At 38.9% G+C, this 23,210-nt stretch overlaps 1 protein-coding gene across 2 annotated transcripts; it reads left to right on the plus strand.

Moving 5' to 3' along the window:
• The first annotated feature begins 428 nt into the window (after positions 1–428).
• On the plus strand, positions 429–3,486 carry LOC114207393 (cytochrome c oxidase subunit FA4-like). Of its 2 annotated transcripts, XM_088028975.1 has the most exons (2): positions 429–476; positions 3,271–3,486. In XM_088028975.1, the coding sequence occupies exons 1-2, from the start codon at positions 429–431 to the stop codon at positions 3,484–3,486; spliced, it is 264 nt and encodes an 87-aa protein (XP_087885101.1). The 2 variants fall into 2 exon arrangements, with proteins under 2 accessions (XP_087885101.1, XP_087885102.1); XM_088028976.1 differs by lacking the exon at positions 429–476 and having other exon boundaries at positions 3,238–3,486.
• Positions 3,487–23,210: the final 19,724 nt, after the last annotated feature.

Here is a 23,210-nt window from a genome sequence, read left to right on the forward strand (position 1 = left end):
ATGTATCTTAAATCACCAGAATCCACAAACAATAATATAAATTAGTAAAAGCCTTCAGTTCTGAGATGTGAAAGAAATTAAGGGTATATTAAAATAAACTGAATTTTAATGTAAGTTTAAAAATGGCAGTAAAGGATCTAAGATGGTGGAATAGTAGGAGGATTCTAGGCTCATCTCGTCCCTCAAACACAACTAGATAACTATCAAATCATTCTAAATACCCCAGAAATCAACCTAAAGACTGACAGAGCAAACTCCACATCTAAAGGGAGAGAAGAAGACACATAGAAGAAAGTAAGAAGTGTGGAGACATGGATTAAAGGAGAGATTGCAGGTGCTTAGGAGGACAGGAGCCATAGTCACAGAGAAGGGTGAGAAAGACAGGAGCACAGAGGGGAGTGCACAAGGAGAACATTTCCCCAAAGCCAATGGCTGGGAAAACAAGAGGGGCTGATTTTTATGAGTTCTTGCAACCAGCAGGGCTTAAAGTCTGGAGTTTTAAAGATCAGCAGGCTTGGCTGGGATAGAGCTCTGTGGGTGCTGCCCTATTCCTGGAGAGAAGACAGGCAAACAACCCAAGGGCAGAAGGCCTGGAAACAACAACTTGAAGAACGCCTGGGGCACAAAGGGGAGATTTTTTTTTGCTCTTCTTGGAGAAGAAGAAGAGCTTGTCCCTGAGAGGCAGAGTTCAGAGAGACACTGCTGTGGGGACATTTCTTTAACCACCCCTCAGCATAAACACAGCTCATCTCCAACAATGACTGCCTGACTTGCTTACACCAAGTCCCACACCCCTGTGCTCTGGCATGACAGCCCATTTTGGTCAAGCTTGTCTCAGTCCCAGCATGGTGGGACCCTCCCCAGAAGACCAGCACAGGCCCCTGCCCACACCATGTCCCTAAAGCCTGGAGTTTCAGAAGGCTACAGGCTTGGTTGGGTTGGAGCCCGGGGGGCACTATGCTGCTCCTGGAGAGAACGCAAGCAAACAACTGGAGGCAGACAGTATTGAAACAGCAATCTGAAAAATGCCTGTGACACACAGTGCAGAAAATTACTCCCTCTTCTCAGAGTGCTTCCCTGAGAGGCAGTGTGCACAGAGATGTCTCTCCAGATGCTTCTCCTCTCCTACAAAGGAGCTTGCTGGCACCATTTCCCTCCCTCACCCCTTAGCATAAACCTGGAGTAAGCAACATGGCTTCTACATTGGTTGCCTAACCTGCTTACATCAAGTCCCACAACTCTGTGCTCTGGTAGTACCTCCTTCTCAGCCAAGCCAGCCTCAGTTCCAGTGTGGTGGGTCCCTTTCCCAGAAGACCAGCAGTAATCCCTGCTGACACCACATGTCCTGACCAGATTATTCTACAGGGCTTCAGTTCTAGTGGAAATAGTATCATTTAACAAGCAGACCAGAGCACACCTAGTTAAAATCACCACATTCTGGCAAAGGACCAAACACTGCCCACTGCAGGTAAACAGAGCCTTTGTAGATGAGTGGTGTGAAAAATAGAGCAGCCAAAACACAGCAGCAGAGTGCACACAATACACACCAGAGACACTCCCAGAAGCACCAAGTTCTGGACATTATATGACCTCTTCTTCATAAAGAAGTCTAACACACAGAAAAAGGCTGCTCTAACACACAGAAAAAGGCAGAAACTTAGACAAAACGCCAAGATCAAGGAATTCATCCCAAATGAAAGAACAAGAAAAGGCCATGGCCAGAAATCTAAGTGAAACAGATATAAGTAACATGCCTGATGGAAAATTTAAAGCAACAATCATAAGGATGCTGACTGGGCTTGAGAAAAGAATGGAAGACTTCAGGGAGGCCCTTACCCCAGAGATAAAAGAATTAAAAAACAATGAGTCTGAAATGAAAACTGCAATAACTGAAATTGGAAACATACTTGATGCAATGAACACAAGGCTGCAAGACACAGAGGAATAAGTAAGTGATACAGAAGACAAAACAATGGAAAACAATGAAACTAAACAAAAGAGAGAAAGAAGTATGGAACACAAGAATAGACTTAGGGAACTCAGTGACTCGATCAAATATGATAATATTCGTATTATAGGAGTACCAGAATAAGAAGAGAAAATAGGGCAGCAAATCTATTTGATGAAATAATAGCTGGAAACTTCCCTAATCTGGGGAAGGAAACAGGCATCCAGATCCTGAGGCTCAGAGAACTCCCATCAAAATCAGTAAAAGCTGAGAGAGAAGAGCTAAGATGGCAGTACTGTAGGAGGACCCTAGGTTTGCCTGGTCCCTTGAACACTCTAGATAGCTATCAGACCATTTTGAATACCCAAGAAATCGACCTGAGAATTGATAGAACAAACTGCACAATTAGGGGGAGAGAAGAGGCCATATTGAGGAAGGTAGGAGGTGCAGAGATGTGGTTTGGGGGAAAAACTGACCATCGCTGCTGTGTAGGGGAGGGAGCCCTGGACATGGAGAAAAGTGAGAGAGAGTGGAGTGAACATGGACACACACAAGAACACTTCCCCAAAGCTATTGGCTGAGAAAATGAGAAGGGCTGATTTTTGAGAGTTTTTACAACCAGCAGGGCACAAAGACTGGAGTTTTAGAGGTCCCTGGGTTTGCCTGGGATAGAAATCAGAGGACACCACCCTATTCCTGGAGGAAGCAGGCAAGCACCACAGGGCAGACTGCACAATCTGAAGATTGCCTAAGATGCACAGGGAGAGACTATTCATACTTTTTGGAGTGCATATGTGAGAGGTGACATTGCCTCTCTAGGAACAAAAGAACAGTTGGGTGTCATTTCCCTCCCCCGCCCCTCAGCATAGGTGCAGAGACACCTGCTGAAGGCATCTAAATGGGACACAGGCTGTTTAGCCAGCTATGCTCCAAATCCCCTGCTCCTGTGCTCTGGGGTGACTGCATCAAACCTGCATCAGTTCCAGGGCAGCAAAACCCTTCCAGAGGACCAGTGCAGGTCCCTGCCACAACAGGTCCCTGATGTTTGGAATTTTAAAAATCAGAATGCGTGGCTAAGATAGAGCCCAAGGTGCACTGTGCTGCTCCAGGCAGGCAAGAACCCAGAGACAATGTGAAAACCATGATCCTAAAAATGCCTGGGATGCACAAGGGGAAGTTATTTGCTCCTCTAAAAGTGGTTCCCTGAGAGCTTTAAGAACAGACTCCCCAGCCCGGGAGTTCCACGTTTGTTTATTTCTTCTCCTGGACAAGAGGCCTCTGCCACAAACATGTCACACCAGATCATCGGTCAGGCCAAGAAGCATCCGAGCTTGATCCCCCTCTTCGTATTTATTGGTACAGGAGGTACTGGAGCAGCACTGTATGTCTTGAGCCTAGCATTGTTCACTCCAGATGTCAGTTGGGATAGGAAGAATAACCCAGAACCCTGGAACAAACTGGGTCCCAATGATCAATACAAGTTCTACTCAGTAAATGCAGATTACAGCAAACTGAAGAAAGAAGGTCCAGACTTCTAAATGAAATGTTTCACTATAAAGGTGCTTAGAATGAAGGTCTTTCAGAAGCCATCTGTGCAATTTTCCACTTACCAGGAAATATTTCCCCTCTAAATGCACGAAATCATGTTGGTGTATTGTGTTGGGGTTTACACTGAATAATAAATATCTGAAACCTGAAAAAAAAAAAAAACAGATTCCCCTCCCTGGGAACAAAGGAGCTGGCTGGCACCATCTCCCTCACCCACACCTCAGCATAAACCAACTTAGTAAACAGCACACAATCAACACTGCTGCCTAACTTGCTTACACCAAGTCCCACCATCCTGTGTTCTGCTGGTATTGCTTTTCTTGGGCAAGTGTGATTAAAAACCCATGCAGTGGGCCCTTTTCCCAGAGACCAGAAAAAAACCCTGCATGTTCCATGTCTACTGACCACAGAATTCTGCAAAGCTTCAGTTCTAGTGGAAATAACATAAAGTCTCCTTTAACGAGCAGACCAGAACACATCTAAAAAATCACTACACTCTGGCCAAGGTCCAAACACTTCCCAATGCAGGCAATGAGAACCTCTACAGATGACTGACCTGAGGGATACAGCAGTCAAAACAGAGTAGGAGAGTGCACATGGGACCCACCAGAGACACTCCATGAAGAGCCAGGCCCTGGACACTATATGATCTCTTTTTAATAAAGCCATAACTCTCTTACAGAAAAAGACACAGACCTAGACAAAATGCCAAGACTGAGGAATTCATCCCAAAAGAAAGAAGAAAAGGTCATGACCAGGGATATAATCAAAACAGATATTAGTAATATGCCTGATCCATAATTTAAAGCAATAATCATAAGGATACTATTGGGCTTGAGAAAAGCATGGAAGACATCAGGGAGACCCTTACCGCACATATAAAAGAACTAAAAAAGAAAATCAGGCTGAAATGAAAAATGCAATAACTAAGATTCAAAACCAACTGGATGCAAAGACCACAGGGAAGGAAGAAGTAGAACAGATAAGTGATATACAATAAAAAATTATGGAAAATAATGAAGCTGAACAAAAGAGAAAAGAAAATATTGGATCATGAGAGTATACTTAGGAAACTCAGTGATTCCATCAAATGCAACATCATTTGTATCATAGGAGTCCCAGGACAAGAAGAGAGAGAAAAGGGGAAGAAGGTTTATTTGAGGAAACTATGGCTGATAACTTCCCTAATCTGGAGAATGAAACATACATCCAAATCCAGGGGGCACAGAGAAATCCCATCAAAATTAACAAAATCAGGTCAACACCAAGACATATTGTAGTTAACTTTGCAAACTATAGTGACAAAGAAAACTCCTAAAATCACCAAGACAAAAGAAGTCCCTAACTTACAAGGGAAGACACATAAGGCTAGCAGCAAATCTCTCTACAGAAACATGGCAAGCCAGAAAGAAGTGGCATGATATATTCAACATGCTGAGCAGGAAAAATATGCAGCCAAGAATACTCTATCCAGCACGCTCTCATTCAGAATAGAAGGAGAGATAAAGAGTTTCCCAGACAAATGAAAATTAAGGGAGTTCTTTACCACTAAATCAGTCCTGCAAGAAATATTAAAGGGGACTCCTTGAGTGGGAAAGAAAGACTAAAAGCAAAAAAGACTAAAAAGGAACATAGAAAATCTCCAGAAACAATGACAAAACAATTAATAAAATGGCACAAAATACATATCTATTAATAATTATTCTGAATTTAAACAGATTAAATGCTCCAATCAAAAGACACTGGGTGTCAGAATGGATAAGAAAACAAGACCTATCTATATGCTGCCTACAGGGGATTCATTTTAGACCCAAAGACACGTGCAGATTGAAAGTGAGGTGATATAGAAATATTTATCATGCAAATGGATGTCAAAAGAAAGCCAGAGCAGCAATACTTATATCAGACAAACTAAATTTTAAACCAAAGACTGTAACAAGAGATGAATGGCACTATATCATAATAAAGGGGAGTATCCAACAAGAAAATCCAATAACAATTGTAAACATTGATGGCCCCAACTTAGAGAATACAAATATGTAAAACAATTAATAACAAACATAAAGGAACTCCTTGATAATAATACAATAATCGTAGGGGACTTTAACACCCAGTTACATAAATGGACAAACCATCTAAGCAGAAACTCAACAAGGAAGCAATGGTTTTGAATGACACTGGACCAGACGGACTTAACAGATATATTCAGAACACTTCATCCTAAAACAGCAGAATACACATTTTTTCAAGTGCACATGGGACTGCTCCTGAACAGATCACATACTGGGTCACAAATCAGACCTCAATAAGTAGAAAAAGATTGATCATAAGATGCATATTTTCTTTTTTTTAAGATTTTACTTATTCATGAGAAAGAGAGAGAGAGAGAAGGCATAGGCAGGGAGAGGAGAAGAGGAGCCCGACTCAGACTCCTCTCAATCCCAGGACCCTAGGATCATGACCTGAGCTGAAGGCAGATGCTCAACCAACTGAGCAACCCAGGCAACCCTGATGCATATTTTCTGACCACAACACTAGGAAACTTGAGGTCAATTATAACAAAAAAATTTGGAAAGACCACAAATATATGGAGGTTAAAGAACATGCTACTAAAGAATGAATAGGTCAACCAGGAAATTAAAGAAGAAATTTAAAAATACATGGAAGAATTGAAAATGAAAACATGATACTCCAAAACCTTTGGGATGCAGCGGAAGTGGCCCTAAGAGGGAAGTATATAGCAATACAGGCCTACCTCAAGGAGCAAGAAAAATCTCAAATAAACTACATAACCTTACACCTAAAGAAGCTAGATAAAGAATAACAAGCAAAGCCTAAAACCAGCAGAAGAATGGAAATAATAAACACTGGAGCAGAAATAAATTATATAGAAACTAAAACAAAACAAAATAAGAAACAACAACAATAGAACAGATCAATGAAACCAGGAGATGTTTCTTTGAAATACTTAATATAATTGATAAAACCCTAGCCAGACTTATGAAAAGGAAAAGAGAAAGGACCTAAATAAATAAAATCACAAATGAGAGGAGAAATAACAAGACCACAGAAATACAAACAAGGATAAGACAATATTATGAAAAACTCTATGCAAACAAATTGGCCAACATGGAAGAAATGGATAAATGCCGAGAAACATATCAACTACCAAAACTGGAACAGGAACAAATAGAAACTTGAACAGAATAATAACCAGCAAAGAAATTGAATCATTAATCAAAAATCTCCTAACAAACAAAAGTCCAGGGCCAGATGGCTTCGAAGGCAAATTCTACCAAATATTTATATTTTATTTTATTTTGTAGTTTTTTCTTTAAATCCAATTTAGTTAACATAGAGTGTATTATTAGTTTATGGGTATAATTTAGTGATTCATCAGTTCCATATAACACCCAGTGCTCATCATATCAAGTGCCCTCCTTAATGCCCATTGGCCATTTATCCCATGCTACCACCCACCATCCCTCTTGCAACCCTCAGTTTGTTGCATATTTTTAAGAGTCTCTTATGATTTGCCTCCCTCTCTGTCTTTATCTTATTTTACTTTCCCTTCCCTTCTCTATGTTCATCTGTTTTGTTCTTAAATTTCACATATGAGTGAAATCATATGGTATTTGTCCTTCTCTGACTTATTTCACTTAGCATAATACACTGTAGTTCCATCCACATCATTGCAAATAGCAAGACTTCATTCTTTTAGATGTCTGAGTAATATACCATTATACATACATACCACCTGTTCTTTATCCATTCTTCTGTTGATGGACATCTGGGCTCTTTCCATGTTTTGCCTACTGTGGACATTGTTGCTTATAACATTGGGGTGCACGTGCCCCATCAAATCACTATTTTTGTATCCTCTGGATAAATACCTGTAGTTAAATTCCTGGGTTGTAGGGGAGTTCTATTTTTAACTTGTTGAGGAACCTCCATACTGGTTTCCAGAGTGGCTGCACCAGTTTACATTCCACTAACAGCATAAGGGGGTTTCCCTTTCTCCACATCCTCACCAACATCTGTTGTTTCCTGAATTTTTAATTTTAGCCATTCTGACTGGTGTGAGGTGGTATCTCATTGTGGTTTTGATTTGTATTAGCCTGATGATGAGTGATGTTGAGCATTTTTTCATATGTTTGTTAGCCATTGGTATGTCTTCTTGGAGAAATGTCTTCAGCCTATTTCTTAACTGGATTTTTTATTTTGGGGGTGTTGAGATTGATGAGTTCTTTATAGATTTTGGATACTAGCCCTTTGTCCAATATGTTGTTTGCAAATATCTTCTCCCATCCCACTGGTTGCCTTTTAGTTTTATTCATTGTTTCCTTTTCTGTGCAGAAGCTTTTTGTCTTGATGAAGTCCCAATAGTTCATTTATGCCTTTGTTTCCCTTGCCTCTGGACAAGTGTCTAGCAAGAAGTTGCTGTGGCCAAGGTCAAAGAGGTGTTATCTGTGTTCTCCTCAAGGATTTTTATGTTTTCCTGTCTCACATCTAGGTCTTTCATCTATTTTGAATTTATTTTTTTGTATGGTATAAGAAAGTGGTCCAGTTTCTTTCTTCTGCATGTGGCTGTCCAATTTTCCCAGCACATTTGTGGAAGAGACTGTCTTTTTTCCATTGGATATTCTTTCCTGCTTTGTTGAAGACTGTTGACCATAGAATTGAAGGTCCATCTCTGGAGTCTCTATTCTGTTCCATTGATCTATGTGTCTATTTTTGTGCCAGTACCATACTGTCATATAGCTTTGTAATACAGTTTGAAGTCCAGAATTGTGATGCTGCCAGTTTTGCTTTTCCAAGATTGTGTTGGCTATTCTGGGTCTTTTCTGTTTCCATACAAATTTTAGAGTTGTTCTAACTCTATGAGAAAAGCTGGTGTTATTTGGATAAGGATTGCATTGAATGTGTAGATTGTTTTGGGTAGTATAGACATTTTTACAATATTTGTTCTTCCAATCCATAAACATGGAATGTTTTTCCATCTTTTTCTGTCTTCCTCAATTTCTTTCATAAGTGTTCTATAGTTTTTAAACTATAGATCTTTTACCTCTTTGGTTAGGTTTATTCCTAGGCATCTTATGTTTTTTGGCACAATTGTAAATGGGACTGATTCCTTCATTTCTCTTTCTGCTGCTTCACTATTGGTGTATAGACATGCAATAGACTTCTGTGCATTGATTTTATATCCTGCAACTTTGCTGAATTCATGAATCAGTTCTAGCAATTATTTGTGGAGTCTTTTGGGTTTTCTTTTTAAAAAGATTTTATTTATTTTTAGAGAGAGTTAGAGTGGAGGGGAAGGGACAGAGGGAGAGAGAAATTCTCAAGTAGACTACACTGAACATGGAACCAGACGTGGGCCTCGATCTCATGACCCTGAGGTCATGACCTGAGCCAAAACCAAGAATTAGATGCTTAATCAACTGAGCCACACAGGTGCCCCCTCGGGTTTTCTACATAAATAGTGGAAGTTTTACTTCTTCCCCCTTGCCTATTTGAATGTCTTTTATTTCTTTTTCTTTTTCTTTTTTTTTTTTTTTGTCTGATTGCTGAGCCTAGGACTTCCAGTGCTATGTGAAATAATAGTGGTGAGAGTGGACAGCCCTGTCGGGTTCCCGACCTTAGGAGGAAAGCCCTCAGTTTTTTCCTATTGAGAATGATATTAGCTGTGGGTCTTTCACATACGGCCTTTATGATGTTGAGGTATGCTTCTTCTATCCCTACTTTCGTGAGGGTTTTTGTCAATAAAGGATACTCAATTTTGTCAAATGCCTTTTCTGCATCTATTAACAGGATCATATGGTTCTTATCCTTTTTTTTATCAATGTGGTGTATCATGTTGATTGATTTGTGGATATTATACCACCCTGCAGCCCAGGAATAAATCCCACTTGATCGTGGTGAATAATCCTTCTAATGTACTGTTGGATTCAATTAGCTAGTAGTGTCTTGAGAATTTTTGCATCCATAGTCATCAGGGATATTAGTCTGTAATTCTCTTTTTTAGTGGTGTCTTTGTCTGGTTTTGGAATCAAGGTAATATTGGCTTCATAGGAGGAGTTTGGAAGTTTTCCTTTCATTTCTATTTTTTGAAACAGCTTCAGAAGAATAAGTATTAATTCTTTAAATGTTTGGTAGACTTCCACTGGGAAGACATCCGTCCCTGAACTGTTGTTTGTTGGGAGATTTTTGATGACTGATCCCATTTCATTGCTGGTTATGGGTCTGTTCAGATTTTCTATTTCTTCCTGATTCAATTTTGGTAGTTTGTATGTTTCTAGGAATTTATCCATTTCTTCCATAATGCCTAATTTGTTGGTATATAATTGCTCATAATATTCTCTTATAATTGTTTGTATATCTGTAGTGTTGGTTGTGATCTCTTCTCTTTCATTCATGGTTTTATGTATTTGCGTCCTTTCTCTTTTCTATTTGGTACACCTGGCTAGGGGTTCATCAAGTTTGTTAATTCTTTCAAAGATCCAGCTCCTAATTTTATTGATCTGTTCTACTGATTTTTTTTTATTTCTATATCATTGATTTCTGCTCTAATCTTTATTATTTCCCTTCTCCTGCTGGATAAGGCTTTATTTGCTGTTCTTTTCCCAGCTCCTTTAGGTGTAGGTTTCATTGTGTATTTGAGATTTTTCTTGCTTCTGGAGGAAGACTTGCATTACTATACACTTCCCTCTTAGGACTGCTTTTGTTGCATCCCAAAGGCTCTGGACTATTGTGTTTTCATTTTCATTTGCTTCCATGTATTTTTTTTTTTTTATCTCTTCTTTAACTTCCTGGTTAACCCATTCATTCCTTAGTAGGATGTTCTTTAACCTCCATGTATTTGTGGTCTTTCCAGATTTTTTTGTTCTCATTTACTTCAAGTTTCATAGCACTGTGGTGTAAAAATATGCATGGTATGATCTCAATCTTTTTGTAGCAGTTGATGCCTATTTGTGACCCAGTATATGATCTATTCTGGAGAATGCTTCATGGGAACTCAAAAAGAGTGTGTATTCTGCTCTTTTTAGGATGAAATACTCTGAATATATTGGTGAAGTCCATCTGTTCCAGTGTGTCATTCATAGCCCTTGGTTCCTTGTTGATCTTCTAAGCATGCTTCAGTGATTTGTCCACTGCTGGGAGTGGGATGTTAAAGTCTCCTACCTTATTGTATTATTATCAATGAGTTTGTTTGTTTTTAATTGATTTATGTATTTGGGTGCTCCCAATTTAGGGGCATAAATATTTGCAATTGTTAGATCTTCTTATTGGATGGGCCCCTTTATTATAATATAGTGCCCTTCTTCATCTTATTACAGTCTATGGTTTAAAATTTAGTTTGTCTGATATAAGTATGTCTACTCCAACTTTTTTCAATGTCTCTTACCATGATAAATGGTTCTCCACCCCCTCACTTTCAATCTGGATGTGTCTTTAGGTCTAAAATGAGTTTCTTGTAAGCAGCATATTGATGGATCTTGTTTTTTAATCCATTCTGATAACCTATGCTTTTTGATTGGAGCATTTGTCCATTTACATTCAGAGTAATAATTGATAGAGATGAATTTAGTGCCATTGTACTACTTGTAAAATTACTGTTCCTATAGATTGTCTCTGTTCCTTTCTATTCTTTGTTGCTTTTGGTTACACTTTCCCTTTAATGTCTTGCAGAGATGGTTTAGTGTTCATGAACTCCTTTAGTTTTTGCTTGTCTTGGAAACTCTAGATCTCCTTCTATTCTAAATGAGAGCCTAGCTGAATAAATTATTATTGGCTGCATATTTTTCCCATTTAGCCCTTTGAATATTTCTTTCCACGTCTTCTGGATTGCAAAGTTTCAGTGGTCTGCCTCTGATCTTATGTGTCTACCTTTGTAGGTTAAGGACCTTTTGTTCCTAGCCACTTTCAAAATTCTTTTTCTTTGTATTTTGCAAGTTTCACTAATATATGTCATGGTGTTGATGTGTTTTTGTTGATTTCAAGAGGAGTCTCTGTGCCTCTTAGATCTGAACGCCTCTTTCCTTCCCCAGATTCGGGAAGTTCTCAGCTATAATTTGTTTAAATAAATCTTCTGCCCCCTTTTCTGGCTCTTCTTCTGAGACTTCTATAAAACAGATATTTTTTTTCATTTTATGGACTCGCTGATTTCCCTAAGTCTACCTTCATGATCTAATAGTTTCCTTTCCTTCTTCTTTTCAGCTTCATTATTCTCTATAATTTTTTCCTGTATCACCTATTCTCTCCTCTGTTTCTTCAGTCCTTGTGATTATATCCAGTCAGTTTTGCACCTCAGTTATAGTATTTTTTATTTCAGCCTGACTAGTTTTTAGGTCTTTTATCTCTACAGCAAGGATTTCTCAGGTGTCTTCTTTTTTATAGTTTTTTAAAAAATATTTTATTTATTTGATAGAGAGAAAATGAGTGAGAGAGAGCATGAGCAGAGGGAGCAGACTCCATGTTGAGCAGGGAACCTGATGCGGGGCTCTATCCCAGAACCCTGGGATCATGACCTGAGCTGAAGGCAGATGCTTAACCTACTGAGCCATGCAGGCGCCCCTCTCTGGTGCCTTGTATGCTTTTTTTTTCAAGCCCAGCTAATAATCTTAGGACTGTTGTTCTAAATTCTTGTTCAGATATATTGCTTATGTCTGTTTTGAGCAAGTCACTGGCTGTGATTTCTTCTTGACCTTTCTTTTGGGGAGAATTCCTCTGTGTTGTCATTTTGGCTAAGTTTTTGTCATTTGTGTGCTTTAAAAGCTTGTTATGTTTCCTGAGAGCACCTGAGAGTAATGCTACATTAAAAAGGAGGCATACACTGTCCAGGACTTGGCACTCAAGGAAGTGTTTCTGGTGTATGTTGTGTGCACGCTGCTGTTGCATTTTGGGTGCTCTTTCCCACTGCTCAGTCATCTGCACAGCTCCTCCCCACTTGCAGTGGGGAGTGTTTAGAACTTTAACTAGATATGCTTTGATTTGTTTGTTAAAATAAGCCTGGAAAAAAAGAAAAAAATAGAAATGGAAAGTGAATGAAAAAAACCAAACAGACAATCAAAACACTACAAGCCTGATTCCAAAGAAGACAGGAAAAGCAAAAAAAAAAAAAAAAAAAAAAGAAGAAGAAGAAAAATAAAAGAAAGACACCTTATCCAAAAGAGAAAGAGAAAAGGAAATGAAAAAACAAACTAGAAATAAAGAAAGAAACTATAAGCCTGATTCCAAAGGAAAAAAAAAAAAGAAGTAAAGCCTGGTCCTATTTCTACCACAACTGCAGGTGACACTTTGAAGCACTCTATGATCATTAGACTTGGTGTATGCATGGTGCTGCCTACTCTTCTGGGGGAAAGGCCTGCTGCCCTGGCTCAGAGTCAGATCTGTCCCAGTAAATATGCATTTCCCTGGCACAGGGGGGCAGAGTTTGGTGTGAGTGGCACCAGTCTCCACTGGGGGCTGCTGTGTTGCTCACTGAAGTCCCACAATGTTGTCAGTGAGGGGGGAAATGGCGCCACCCCCCTCTTTCATCCCTGGACAGGAGATCTCACACTGCCTTCTGTTTAGGAAGCCCTCATAGAAAAGTGAAGGACATCAGCACACCTGGCTCCACAGCTCTCCTGTGTTTTATCTTTGGCACATGGCTGGGATTCAAAACTCCAAATCTTAAAGGAACCTGGATGGAATGGACCTGCTCCTCTCCTACAGAGAAGAGGCTTGCTACATTGTTTTTGGTGTCTTTTGTCCCAGAACAATAGTCCCACATCTGCTCAGTGGATGAAATCTATGGTGTGGGACTGTGAAAAGCAGCAACGCAGTTATCCACCCTCTGCATGTACTTCTGTCCTCTTCCCATAAAAGGCTGTTTGCTGGCACCTGCAGGGTCTTTTGTCCTTGGAGAGGCACTCTACCCTCCTCCAAATGTACTTCAGGAAGGGGAACATTCCCAGTGCGACCCAGGAGATCCCTACACCACTTTGTGTGCTCCCTAGCAAGCACCCTCCTTCTCTCCAGGAGTGCAGGCAACAGCTCTGGTGAAAGTCCCACATTTCCAAAACCTAAGTTTGAGCTACATGCTGTTTGCAAAAAAACCTGTGATACTCTGTACCCTTTGCTCCCCAGTCCATGGTCCAGAGGGGTTTTCATTCTGTGTGAACCCAACACTGCACTCTCTCAACCCCTCTCTCTTTCTCTCCGTTTTCTTTCTCTGTGGAAAGGGTTCCCTCCCCTCTGCGGAATCACTGTTTTTCTCTACTCCAATTCACTTCCATATACCTCACACCTGCCAAGATGTCTCCCTCCAACCATGGAGAGCCTTCTCCCAGTCCTCAGATCAATTTCTTGGGTGTTCCAAGTGATCTGAGCTCAATACAGCCGTGTTCAAGGGACAGGAATGCCCAGTCCCCCTACTTCTCTGCCATCTAACTCCTCCCTATAATTGCCATTATTTCTTATAAAGTTGCTGTGCCAGACACTATCTTAGGTATTTTTTTTCATTTTAGGCATTTAAAATACATTATCTCTAATCCTTTGAGTAATTTTAAAAGGTAGATATCTTCATCTTCATTTTGCAGAGTAGATAGCTGAGGTGTAGAGAAGTACAAAGACATTTGAGACATAATACCTATATTGAACTCTCTCACAAATAACTAACTTTTTAAAGCTCACCCGTTGGCTACATACCCCATTTGCATAGTGTGACCATAATTTGGCTTCCCACAAACCTTGACAGAAAACGTGACCTTTTCACTGGCTTTCACAAGAATTCTAATTTTATTGAACACATTATTGTTCTTTGTTTTTGTTTGCTTTTTTGTATTGAGATTTACTGAACATTTGTGGGAACACAGAAAGGATCACATTGCACATTGATTGCACATTGCATAGAATTTAATGGTAAAAATTGTCAGTAGACATATGTCTCCTTCCAAGTTTCCCTAGTTGCATTAATATTTGTGCGTATGTGTGTGTGTGTTGGGTAGGGGATAGTGATTCTTCCATCCCCTCCTTGCTTTTCACTTTCAGTCTTTCTCCTTACTATCTAGTTTTGCTGACTTGGATGTTTTTGGATCCAAGATCTTTCCGCCTGGACCTTTAAATCTTGCTCCTTTCTTAAGTGGTACTGTTGAAGCTTGCCTCAGCTCTTCCAAACTCATGTAGCAGATATAAATAACACTGTTTCAAAAGTCAGATATGAAGCCTCAGAACTTGTATTTTACTGTAATTCAAATCAGTTCATGAATCTCATTTTCACAACTGGCAGAAAAACCTAAACCTGCCAATTTAATGTATTTCAGTCAAGTCTAGTTTTAACTTTGGTCAGCGCAGAATTTGAATTTTTCATGTCCTGCTTTTTATTGTATGTGTCTTCACAGCTGGTTCTATCAGCACTGTCTTGATCTCTTCTTGTGGACTCTGGAGCACATGGTTGCTTTCCATGCACCATTTTGAGGTATACATGATATACACAGGCTGCCTTGAAGTCTATCTTCCTGAACATCTCTTACTGCCATTGTTAGTCTGTTGCCAAGGTACATCCTTATGAGACTTGTACCTTTTAGAATACTATATTTTGGGAAGCTAGACAATGGTCTCTGGTAGTATGGGTCCCACCCACCAAAAAACAAAAACAAAACAAAAAATCTCACTTAGTGGTTGATGACATAAATTCCATGTTCTCAGTTTTGATTCCATAAATAAATTTTAGAATTCCAGGAATATTTTTATTTATTAATCATACTTGGCTCTTATAAATCAAAATGCATTGGCTTTTATATTATCATGTGTGCTGCAAGTTTCAAAATCCAATCAGCAGCTTGATTAACATATTTATTCTAACTCAGGTCCATCCTTCAAGCAAGGGCAAGACATATAGAAAGCTATCTCTGTTGCCAGATTAGTGGGAAAGAATAATGTATACAAGGAATAGAGGCAGTGGAAATTAAACATCTCAGAATATTAGATCAGGATATTATTATACATACACACATGCAGAAGCTCAACAAATAAATGTCCCTTAATTTATCAGTATCTACACTCCCTAGAAAACAATGGAAAATTAAAAAATATATAATTATTGTTATATTAACAATAATATTATACACAACTTGAATTAATAATTATTTACTGAAGAAGAGGAAGAAAAAAAATGATACATGGAAATGCATGTATATTTCCTTATGTGTTCCACAGAAACTCTTCTGTTTTTGTCAACTTTTATGAACAAGGAACATGAGAAGCATTGCTATAAATTGTGTTGCTCACTCTGCTCCTAGTATAAGTCCCATGTCGGAAGATATGTTGTCCATTTTCTTCACTGTTTTTATCCTTGGTGATTAGTATACGTCAATTAATATTAGAATCTCAGTAAATATTCCCTGCATGAATGAATGCTAGAATTTAAATTGATGGCTAATAACCTGGATTTTATTTTGTTTGGCATGCACAGTATTGAAAACAATAAGAGAATATTTGCCAATATTTAAAAATTGGAGTATTTATGTAAAAATATAGGTTTTGAGACTTTCTTGAAAACACAGGGGATATGGCAATAGTAGATCCATAGTCCCACAGGGAAACTGAATTGAGTAGCATATTTACTTTCCAGTTCACCACAGTTCCTACTGATCCTTTGTCTTAAATAGCTCACTTTATTTATATTACCTGCCTGATTTCCATAGATATGTTTGTAATCCCTTAAAGTTATTAATTCATTTCACACACATACATGTGCATGCACATACAAACACAGTCTGTTCCATTGATCTATATGTCACTTTATTTTGAGATACCTATCTACTGTTTGACAGAATGAAATGAATAGTCCATCAGGAAATATATATTTTATTCATTTTCTGACCTATAATTTTTGAAAATTTTAGGTATAAAACTGATTTCAGAAAAGTAAAAATAAGATTCCCATCTAAGGTTTATAAAAATCCACAAAAACATTCTTCATTATTTACCAATAGAACTTTTTAATCATTTGATTCCTTCCCAAGTGGCTTAGTTTTCTGAAGTCTTCAAGAAAAACAGGATGTCTACTCATACCCCCAATTTTCCTCAGAAGAGTCATTTTTCACCTGCCCCCAGTTTCTTCCAGCTCCTAAATCCATCAGTTTATTTGTTCAACTTGTTCTGTGGAGGCATCTTGTTTTGATACTTTATACTTTGATACCATATACTTTACTAAGTTTTCTTGAAGTTTTCTGGATTCTACCTTCAGAACATTATGGTGGCTGGGGTAGATGTAAGCTCACAAATTACTACTCCTCACAGACTTTTTGATGATACATTTCTTCTTTTTTTAATGTTTTTATTTAAATTCCAGCTAGTTGACATACAGTATAATATTAGTTTCAGGTGTAGAATTTACTGATTCAGTACTTACATACAATACCTGGTGCTCATCACAAGTGCCCTCCTTAATACCCATCACCTATTTAACCCTACCCCCCACCCCACCAGCCGGCCCTCTGGTAAACATCACTTTGTCTTCTATAGTTAAGAGTCTGTTTCTTGATTTTCCTCTCTTCCCCACCCCCTGTTCATGCTCATTTCTTTTGTTTCTAAAATTCCACATATGAGTGAAATCACCTGGCATTTGTCTTTCTCTGGCTGATTTATTTCTCTTAGCATAATACTCTAGATGCATCCACATTGTTACAAATGGCAAGATTCCATTCTTTTTTATGGATGAATAATATTCCACTGTGTGTGTGTGTGTGTGTGTGTGTGTGTGTGTGTGTGTGTGCCACATATTCTTTATCCATTCATCGTCAATGGACATTTGAGTTCTTTCCATAATTTGGCTATTGTTGATAATGCTGCTATAAATATCAGGGTGCATGTATTGCTTCAAATTAGTATTTTTGTATTCTATGGGAAAATACCCATTAGTGCAAATGCTGGATTGTAGGGTAGTTCTATTTATAACTTTTTAGGGAGTCTCCATGCAGTTTTCTAGGGTGGCTGCACCAGTTTGCATTCCCACCCACAGTGCAAGAGAGTTCCCCTTTCTCTGCATCCTCACCAATAACTCTTGTTTCTTGTATTGTTAATTTTAGCCATTCTAATAGGTATGAATTGCTATCTCATTGTAGTTTTGACATGCATTTCCCTGATGGTAAGTGATGCTGAGAAACTCCTTTTGTTGGAATCTGTGTATCTTCTTTGGAAAAAATGTCTATTCATTTCTTCTGCCCATTTTTTAACTGGATTCTTTGTTTTTTGGGTGTTGAGTTTTATAAGTTCTTCATATATTTTGGATACTAACCCTTCATCAGATATGTCATTTGCAAATATCATCTCCCATTTCATAGATTGCTTTTATTTTATCGTTTCATTTGCTATGCACCAGCCTTTTATTTTGATGAAGCTACAAAATTTATTTTGCTTTTGTTTCTCTTGCCTCAGGAGACATACCTAGTAAGAAGTTGTCATGGCGAATGTCAAAGATGTGTTCCCCTCTCAGATTTTAACGGTTTCTTGTCTCACATTAGGTCTTTCTTTTAAAAAAAATTTTTTTATTATGTTCAGTTAGCCAACATATAGTACATAATTAGTTTTTTTTTATTATGTTATATTAGTCACCATAGAGTACATCATTAATTTTTGATATAGTGTTCAATGATTCATTAGTTGTGTATAACATCCAGTGCTTATTGAATTTATTTTTGTGTATGGTAAGAAAGTGGTCCATGTTTTACATGTTACTATCCAGTTTTTCTAACACCATTTGTTGAAGGACTATCTTTTTCCCATTAGACATTCTTTTCTACTTTGTTAATTGATTAATTGACCATATAGTTGTGAGTTCATTTCTGGAGTTTCTATTCTGTTCCATTGATCAATATGTCTGGTTTTATTTATTTATTTATTTTTTTGCCAGTACCGTACTGTCTTGATCACTACAGCTTTGTAATATAACTTGAAGTCCAGAATTGTGATGCCTCCAGCTTTTCTCTTCTTTTTCAAGGTTGCCTTTGCTATCGGGGGTCTTTTGTGGTTCCTTATAAATTTGAGGTTGGATTGTTCTAACTATGTGAAAAATTCTGTTGGTGTTTTGATAGGGATTACATTAAATATGTATATTGCTTTTGGTAATATAGACATTTTAACAATATTTGTTCTTCCAATCCATGAGTATGGAATGCTTTTCCATTTCTTTGTGTCATCTTCAATTTCTTTTATCGGTTTGGGTTTTTGTTTTGTTTTTGTTTGTTTGTTTATTTTTCAGAGTGCAGATTTTTTACATCTCTGGTTAGGTATATTCCTAGATATCTTATTGTTTTTGGTGAAATTTTAAATGGAATTGATTCTTTAGTTTCTCTTTCTGCTGCTTCATTATTGATGTATAGAAATGAAACAGATTTCTTTCTGTACATTGCTTTTCTAACCTGTGACTTTACCGAATTCATGTATCGGTTCTAGCAATTTTTTGGTGGAGTCCTTCAGGTTTTCTACATAGATTATCCTGTGATTTGCAAATAGTGAAAGTTTGACTTCTTCCTTGCTGATTTGGATGTCTTTTATTTCTTTTTGTTATCTGATTGCCGTGGCTTGCACTTCCAGTACTACATTAAATAACTGGTGAGAGTGGATATCTCTGTCTTGTTCCTGACAATAGAAGTGAAACTCTCAGGTTTTCCCCATGAGGGATGATATTAGCTGTGGGATTTTTGTATATGGTCTTATAATGTTGAAGTATGTTCCCTCTAACCCTACTTGTTGAGTGTTTTTAACATGAATGGGTGTTATAATTTGTCAAATACTTATTCTGCATCTATTAAGAGGATCATATGGTTCTTGTCCTTTATTTTTATTTTTAAAGATTTTATTTATTTACTTGAGAGAGAGAATGAGATAGAGAGAGGGAGCATGAGGGGGGTGGTCAGAGGGAGAAGCAGACTCCCCCCTGAGCAGGGAGCCCAATGCAGGACTCGATCCTGGGACTCCAGGATCATGACCTGAGTCGAAGGCAGTTGCTTAACCAACTGAGCCACCAGGCGCCCCTGTCCTTTCTTCTATTAATGTAGTGTATCATGTTGATGGATTTGCAAATATTGAACCACCCTTACAAACCAGGAATATCTCGTACTTGATCATGGTGAATGATTCTTTTAATGTACTGTTGGATTCAGTTTGCTAGTATTTTGTTGGGAATTTTTTAATCCATGATCATCAAGGATATTGGCCTGTAGTTCTCTTTTTTAGTGGGATCTTTGTCTGGTTTTGGAATCAGGGTAATACTGGCCTCATAGAATGACTTTCAAAGCTTTCCTTCAATTTCTACTTTTTGTAATAGTTTGAGAAGAATCGACATTAATCCTTCTCTAAATATTAGCTGGAGGCATGACAATTCCAGTATTCAAGCCGTGTTACAAAACTGTAATCATCAAGAGAGAATGGTACTAGCACAAAAACAGACACATAGATGAATGGAACAGAATAGAGACTCCAGAAATGGACCTTCAATTCTATGGTCAAATAATCTTTGACAAAGCAGTAAAGAATATCCAATGGAAAAAAGTCTCTTCAACAAATGGTGCTGGGAAAATTGGACAGCCACATGCAGAAGAAAGAAACTAGACCACTTTCTTATAGCATACCAAAAAGATAAATTCAAAATAGATGAAAGACCTAAATGTGAGACAGGAAAACATAAAAATCCCTGAGGAGAACACAGGTAACAACCTCTTTGACCTTGGCCACAGCAACTTCTTGCTAGACACTTGCCCAGAGGCAAGGGAAACAAAGGCATAAATGAACTATTGGGACTTCATCAAGACAAAATGCTTCTGCACAGAAAAGGAAACAATGAATAAAACTAAAAGGAAACCAATGGGATGGGAGAAGATATTTGCAAATAACATATTGGATAAAGGGCTAGTATCCAAAATCTATAAAGAACTCATCAATCTCAACACCCCCAAAATAAAAAATCCAGTTAAGAAATAGGCTGAAGACATTTCTCCAAGAAGACATACCAATGGCTAGCAAACATATGAAAAAATGCTCAACATCACTCATCATCAGGCTAATACAAATCAAAACCACAATGAGATACCACCTCACACCAGTCAGAATGGCTAAAATTAAAAATTCAGGAAACAACAGATGTTGGTGAGGATGTGGAGAAAGGGAAACCCCCTTATGCTGTTAGTGGAATGCAAACTGGTGCAGCCACTCTGGAAACCAGTATGGAGGTTCCTCAACAAGTTAAAAATAGAACTCCCCTAAAACAGAGAGGGAGGCAAATCATAAGAGACTCTTAACAATATGCAACAAACTGAGGTTGCAAGAGGGATGGTGGATGGTAGCATGGGATAAATGGCCAATGGGCATTAAGGAGGGCACTTGATATGATGAGCACTCGGTGTTATATAGAACTGATGAATCACTAAATTGTACCCATAAACTAATACTACACTGTATGGTAACTAACTAGAATTTAAATAAAATATTGAAAGCAAAAAAAAATGGCAATTATTATTATTAAACCCCACTGCATTTAATTGTTAAAATCCTTATACATTATTCAAAATAAGACTTTATTCTGCCATTTAAAAACTAGTTTTGGAGAAGGGGGAACAGATGGAGGAGGAGTAGGGACCCTATTCCAATTGGTCCCCAGAATTAAGCTGGATATCTACCATACCACAGTGAACACCCACGAAATCACCCTGAGATGTAAGAAGATCTGGATCTCTACAGAATATCACAGGCGGTTGCTTTCGAGTACAAAGTGGGGAGCCGTGAATCCGCGGACAGATATGGGAGGATAAACAGCAGTGGGAGGGAGCCCGGCCATGGGGATCCTACACTGCCGGTGAGCAACAGCCTCCCCCACTGGGGACAGGGCACAGACTTGCAGACCGGTAGCAGTGGGGAAAGGACTTTAGGGCAGCCCCCAGGACGGAAACCTGGAGCAGCAGGGCCGCACATGCAAACTGGGAGTGGCTGGCGGTTTTAGAAGCACAAAGGGCAGAGACGTACCCCGACCCGGAGACAGGACTGGGAGCACTGTGGAGGGACACACAACCCAGGACACTGCAGTTTATAGCAGCACAGACAGAAACGGAGATAGTGTGGCCTGGAGAGCTCACTGAAGAACAGACTGAGATCTCTCTGCTCTGAGGCAGAGGGTTGGAAACGGTCTCTTCTGCTCTGACTCTCGGAAGAGACATGGAAAGCCAACAGGGAAAGACGCCAGAAAAAAGCCCCAAAAAACTGGTTCCCACTGAGCCCATCCCCCACCACAGGGGGGCAGGGAAACTCTGCCCATAAACGGTTGCCTGACTAACAGCGTGGCAGACCCCTCCCCCAGAAGACAGGTTGGGAGAAAAAGAGGCCAGCATCCCTAAGGTTCCTAGAAAACAGGTGCATCTTGCTTCAGTTGTGGTCAATAATCTGGACTCCATACATTCCCTCAACCATCCATCAACAGAATGACTAGAAGGAGGAACCCCCAAAATAGGAAAGACTCAGAGTATGACTTATGCCTCAGATTTACAAATGGATGCAGATATAACCAAGATGTCAGACTACAATTGGGAAGACAATAGCTAGAATGGAAAAATCAATTAATGGCAACATAGAGTCTCTAAGGGCAGAAATGAAAGCTGAATTGGCAGAACTTAAAAATGCTATAAATGAGATCTCACCTAATCTACATAATCTAAAATTTAGGGTAAGTGAAGCAGAAGAATGAATTAGCGACCTGGAAGACAATTTAATAGATAAAAAGGGAAAAGAGGAGGCCAGGGAAAAACAACTCAGAATCCATGAAAATAGAATCAGAGAAATAAGTGACACCATGAAGCGTTGCAGTGTCAGAATTATTTGAATCCCGGAGGGAGTGGAGAGAGAGAGAGGACTAGAAGATGTATTTGAGCAAATCATAGCTGAGAACTTCCCTCATTTGGGGAATGGAACAAACATTCGTGTCCTAGAGGCAGAGAGGACCACTCCCAAGATCAAGGAAAACAGGCCAACAGCCCAGCATATAATATTAAAACTCGCAAATCTTAGAACCAAGGAAAACATCTTAAGGGCAGTTAGGGGGAAGAGATTCCTTACATACAGAGGGAGGAACATCAGAATAACGTCAAACCTATCCACAGAGACCAGACAAGCCAGAAAGGCCTGGCAAGACATACTAAGGGTACTAAAAGAGAAGAACATTCAGCCAAGAATACTTTATTGTATTCTTGTACTGTCATTTAGAATGGATGGAGAGATGCAGAACTTCCAAGACCGGCAGAAACTGAAAGAATATGTGAACACTAAGCTGGCACTGCCACAAATATTAAGGGGGGTTTCTATAAAAGGAAAAAGCCCCCAAGAGTGATATACAACAGAAATTTACAAGGACAATCTATAAAAACAAGGTCATCACTGGCAACATGATGACAATTAATTCATATCTTTCAATAATCACTCTCAATGTGAACGGCTTAAACGCTCCCATAAAATGGCACAGGGTTGCAGATTGGATAAAAAGACAAGACCCATCCATATGCTGCCTACAAGAGACTCATTTTGAACCTAAAGATACATCCAGACTGAAAGTGAAGGGATGGAGATCTATCTTCCATGCCAGCGGACCTCAAAAGAAAGCTGGGGTAGCAATTCTTATATCAGACAAATTAGATTTTAAACAAAAGTCTGTAGTTAGAGGCACAGAAGGACACTATATCATTCTTAA

This window comes from Eumetopias jubatus, unplaced genomic scaffold, assembly GCF_037043125.1.
Source record: "Eumetopias jubatus isolate StellerSeaLion01/CBP00866 unplaced genomic scaffold, mEumJub1_p1.0 scaffold_11, whole genome shotgun sequence".
Taxonomy (NCBI): Eukaryota; Metazoa; Chordata; class Mammalia; order Carnivora; family Otariidae; genus Eumetopias; species Eumetopias jubatus.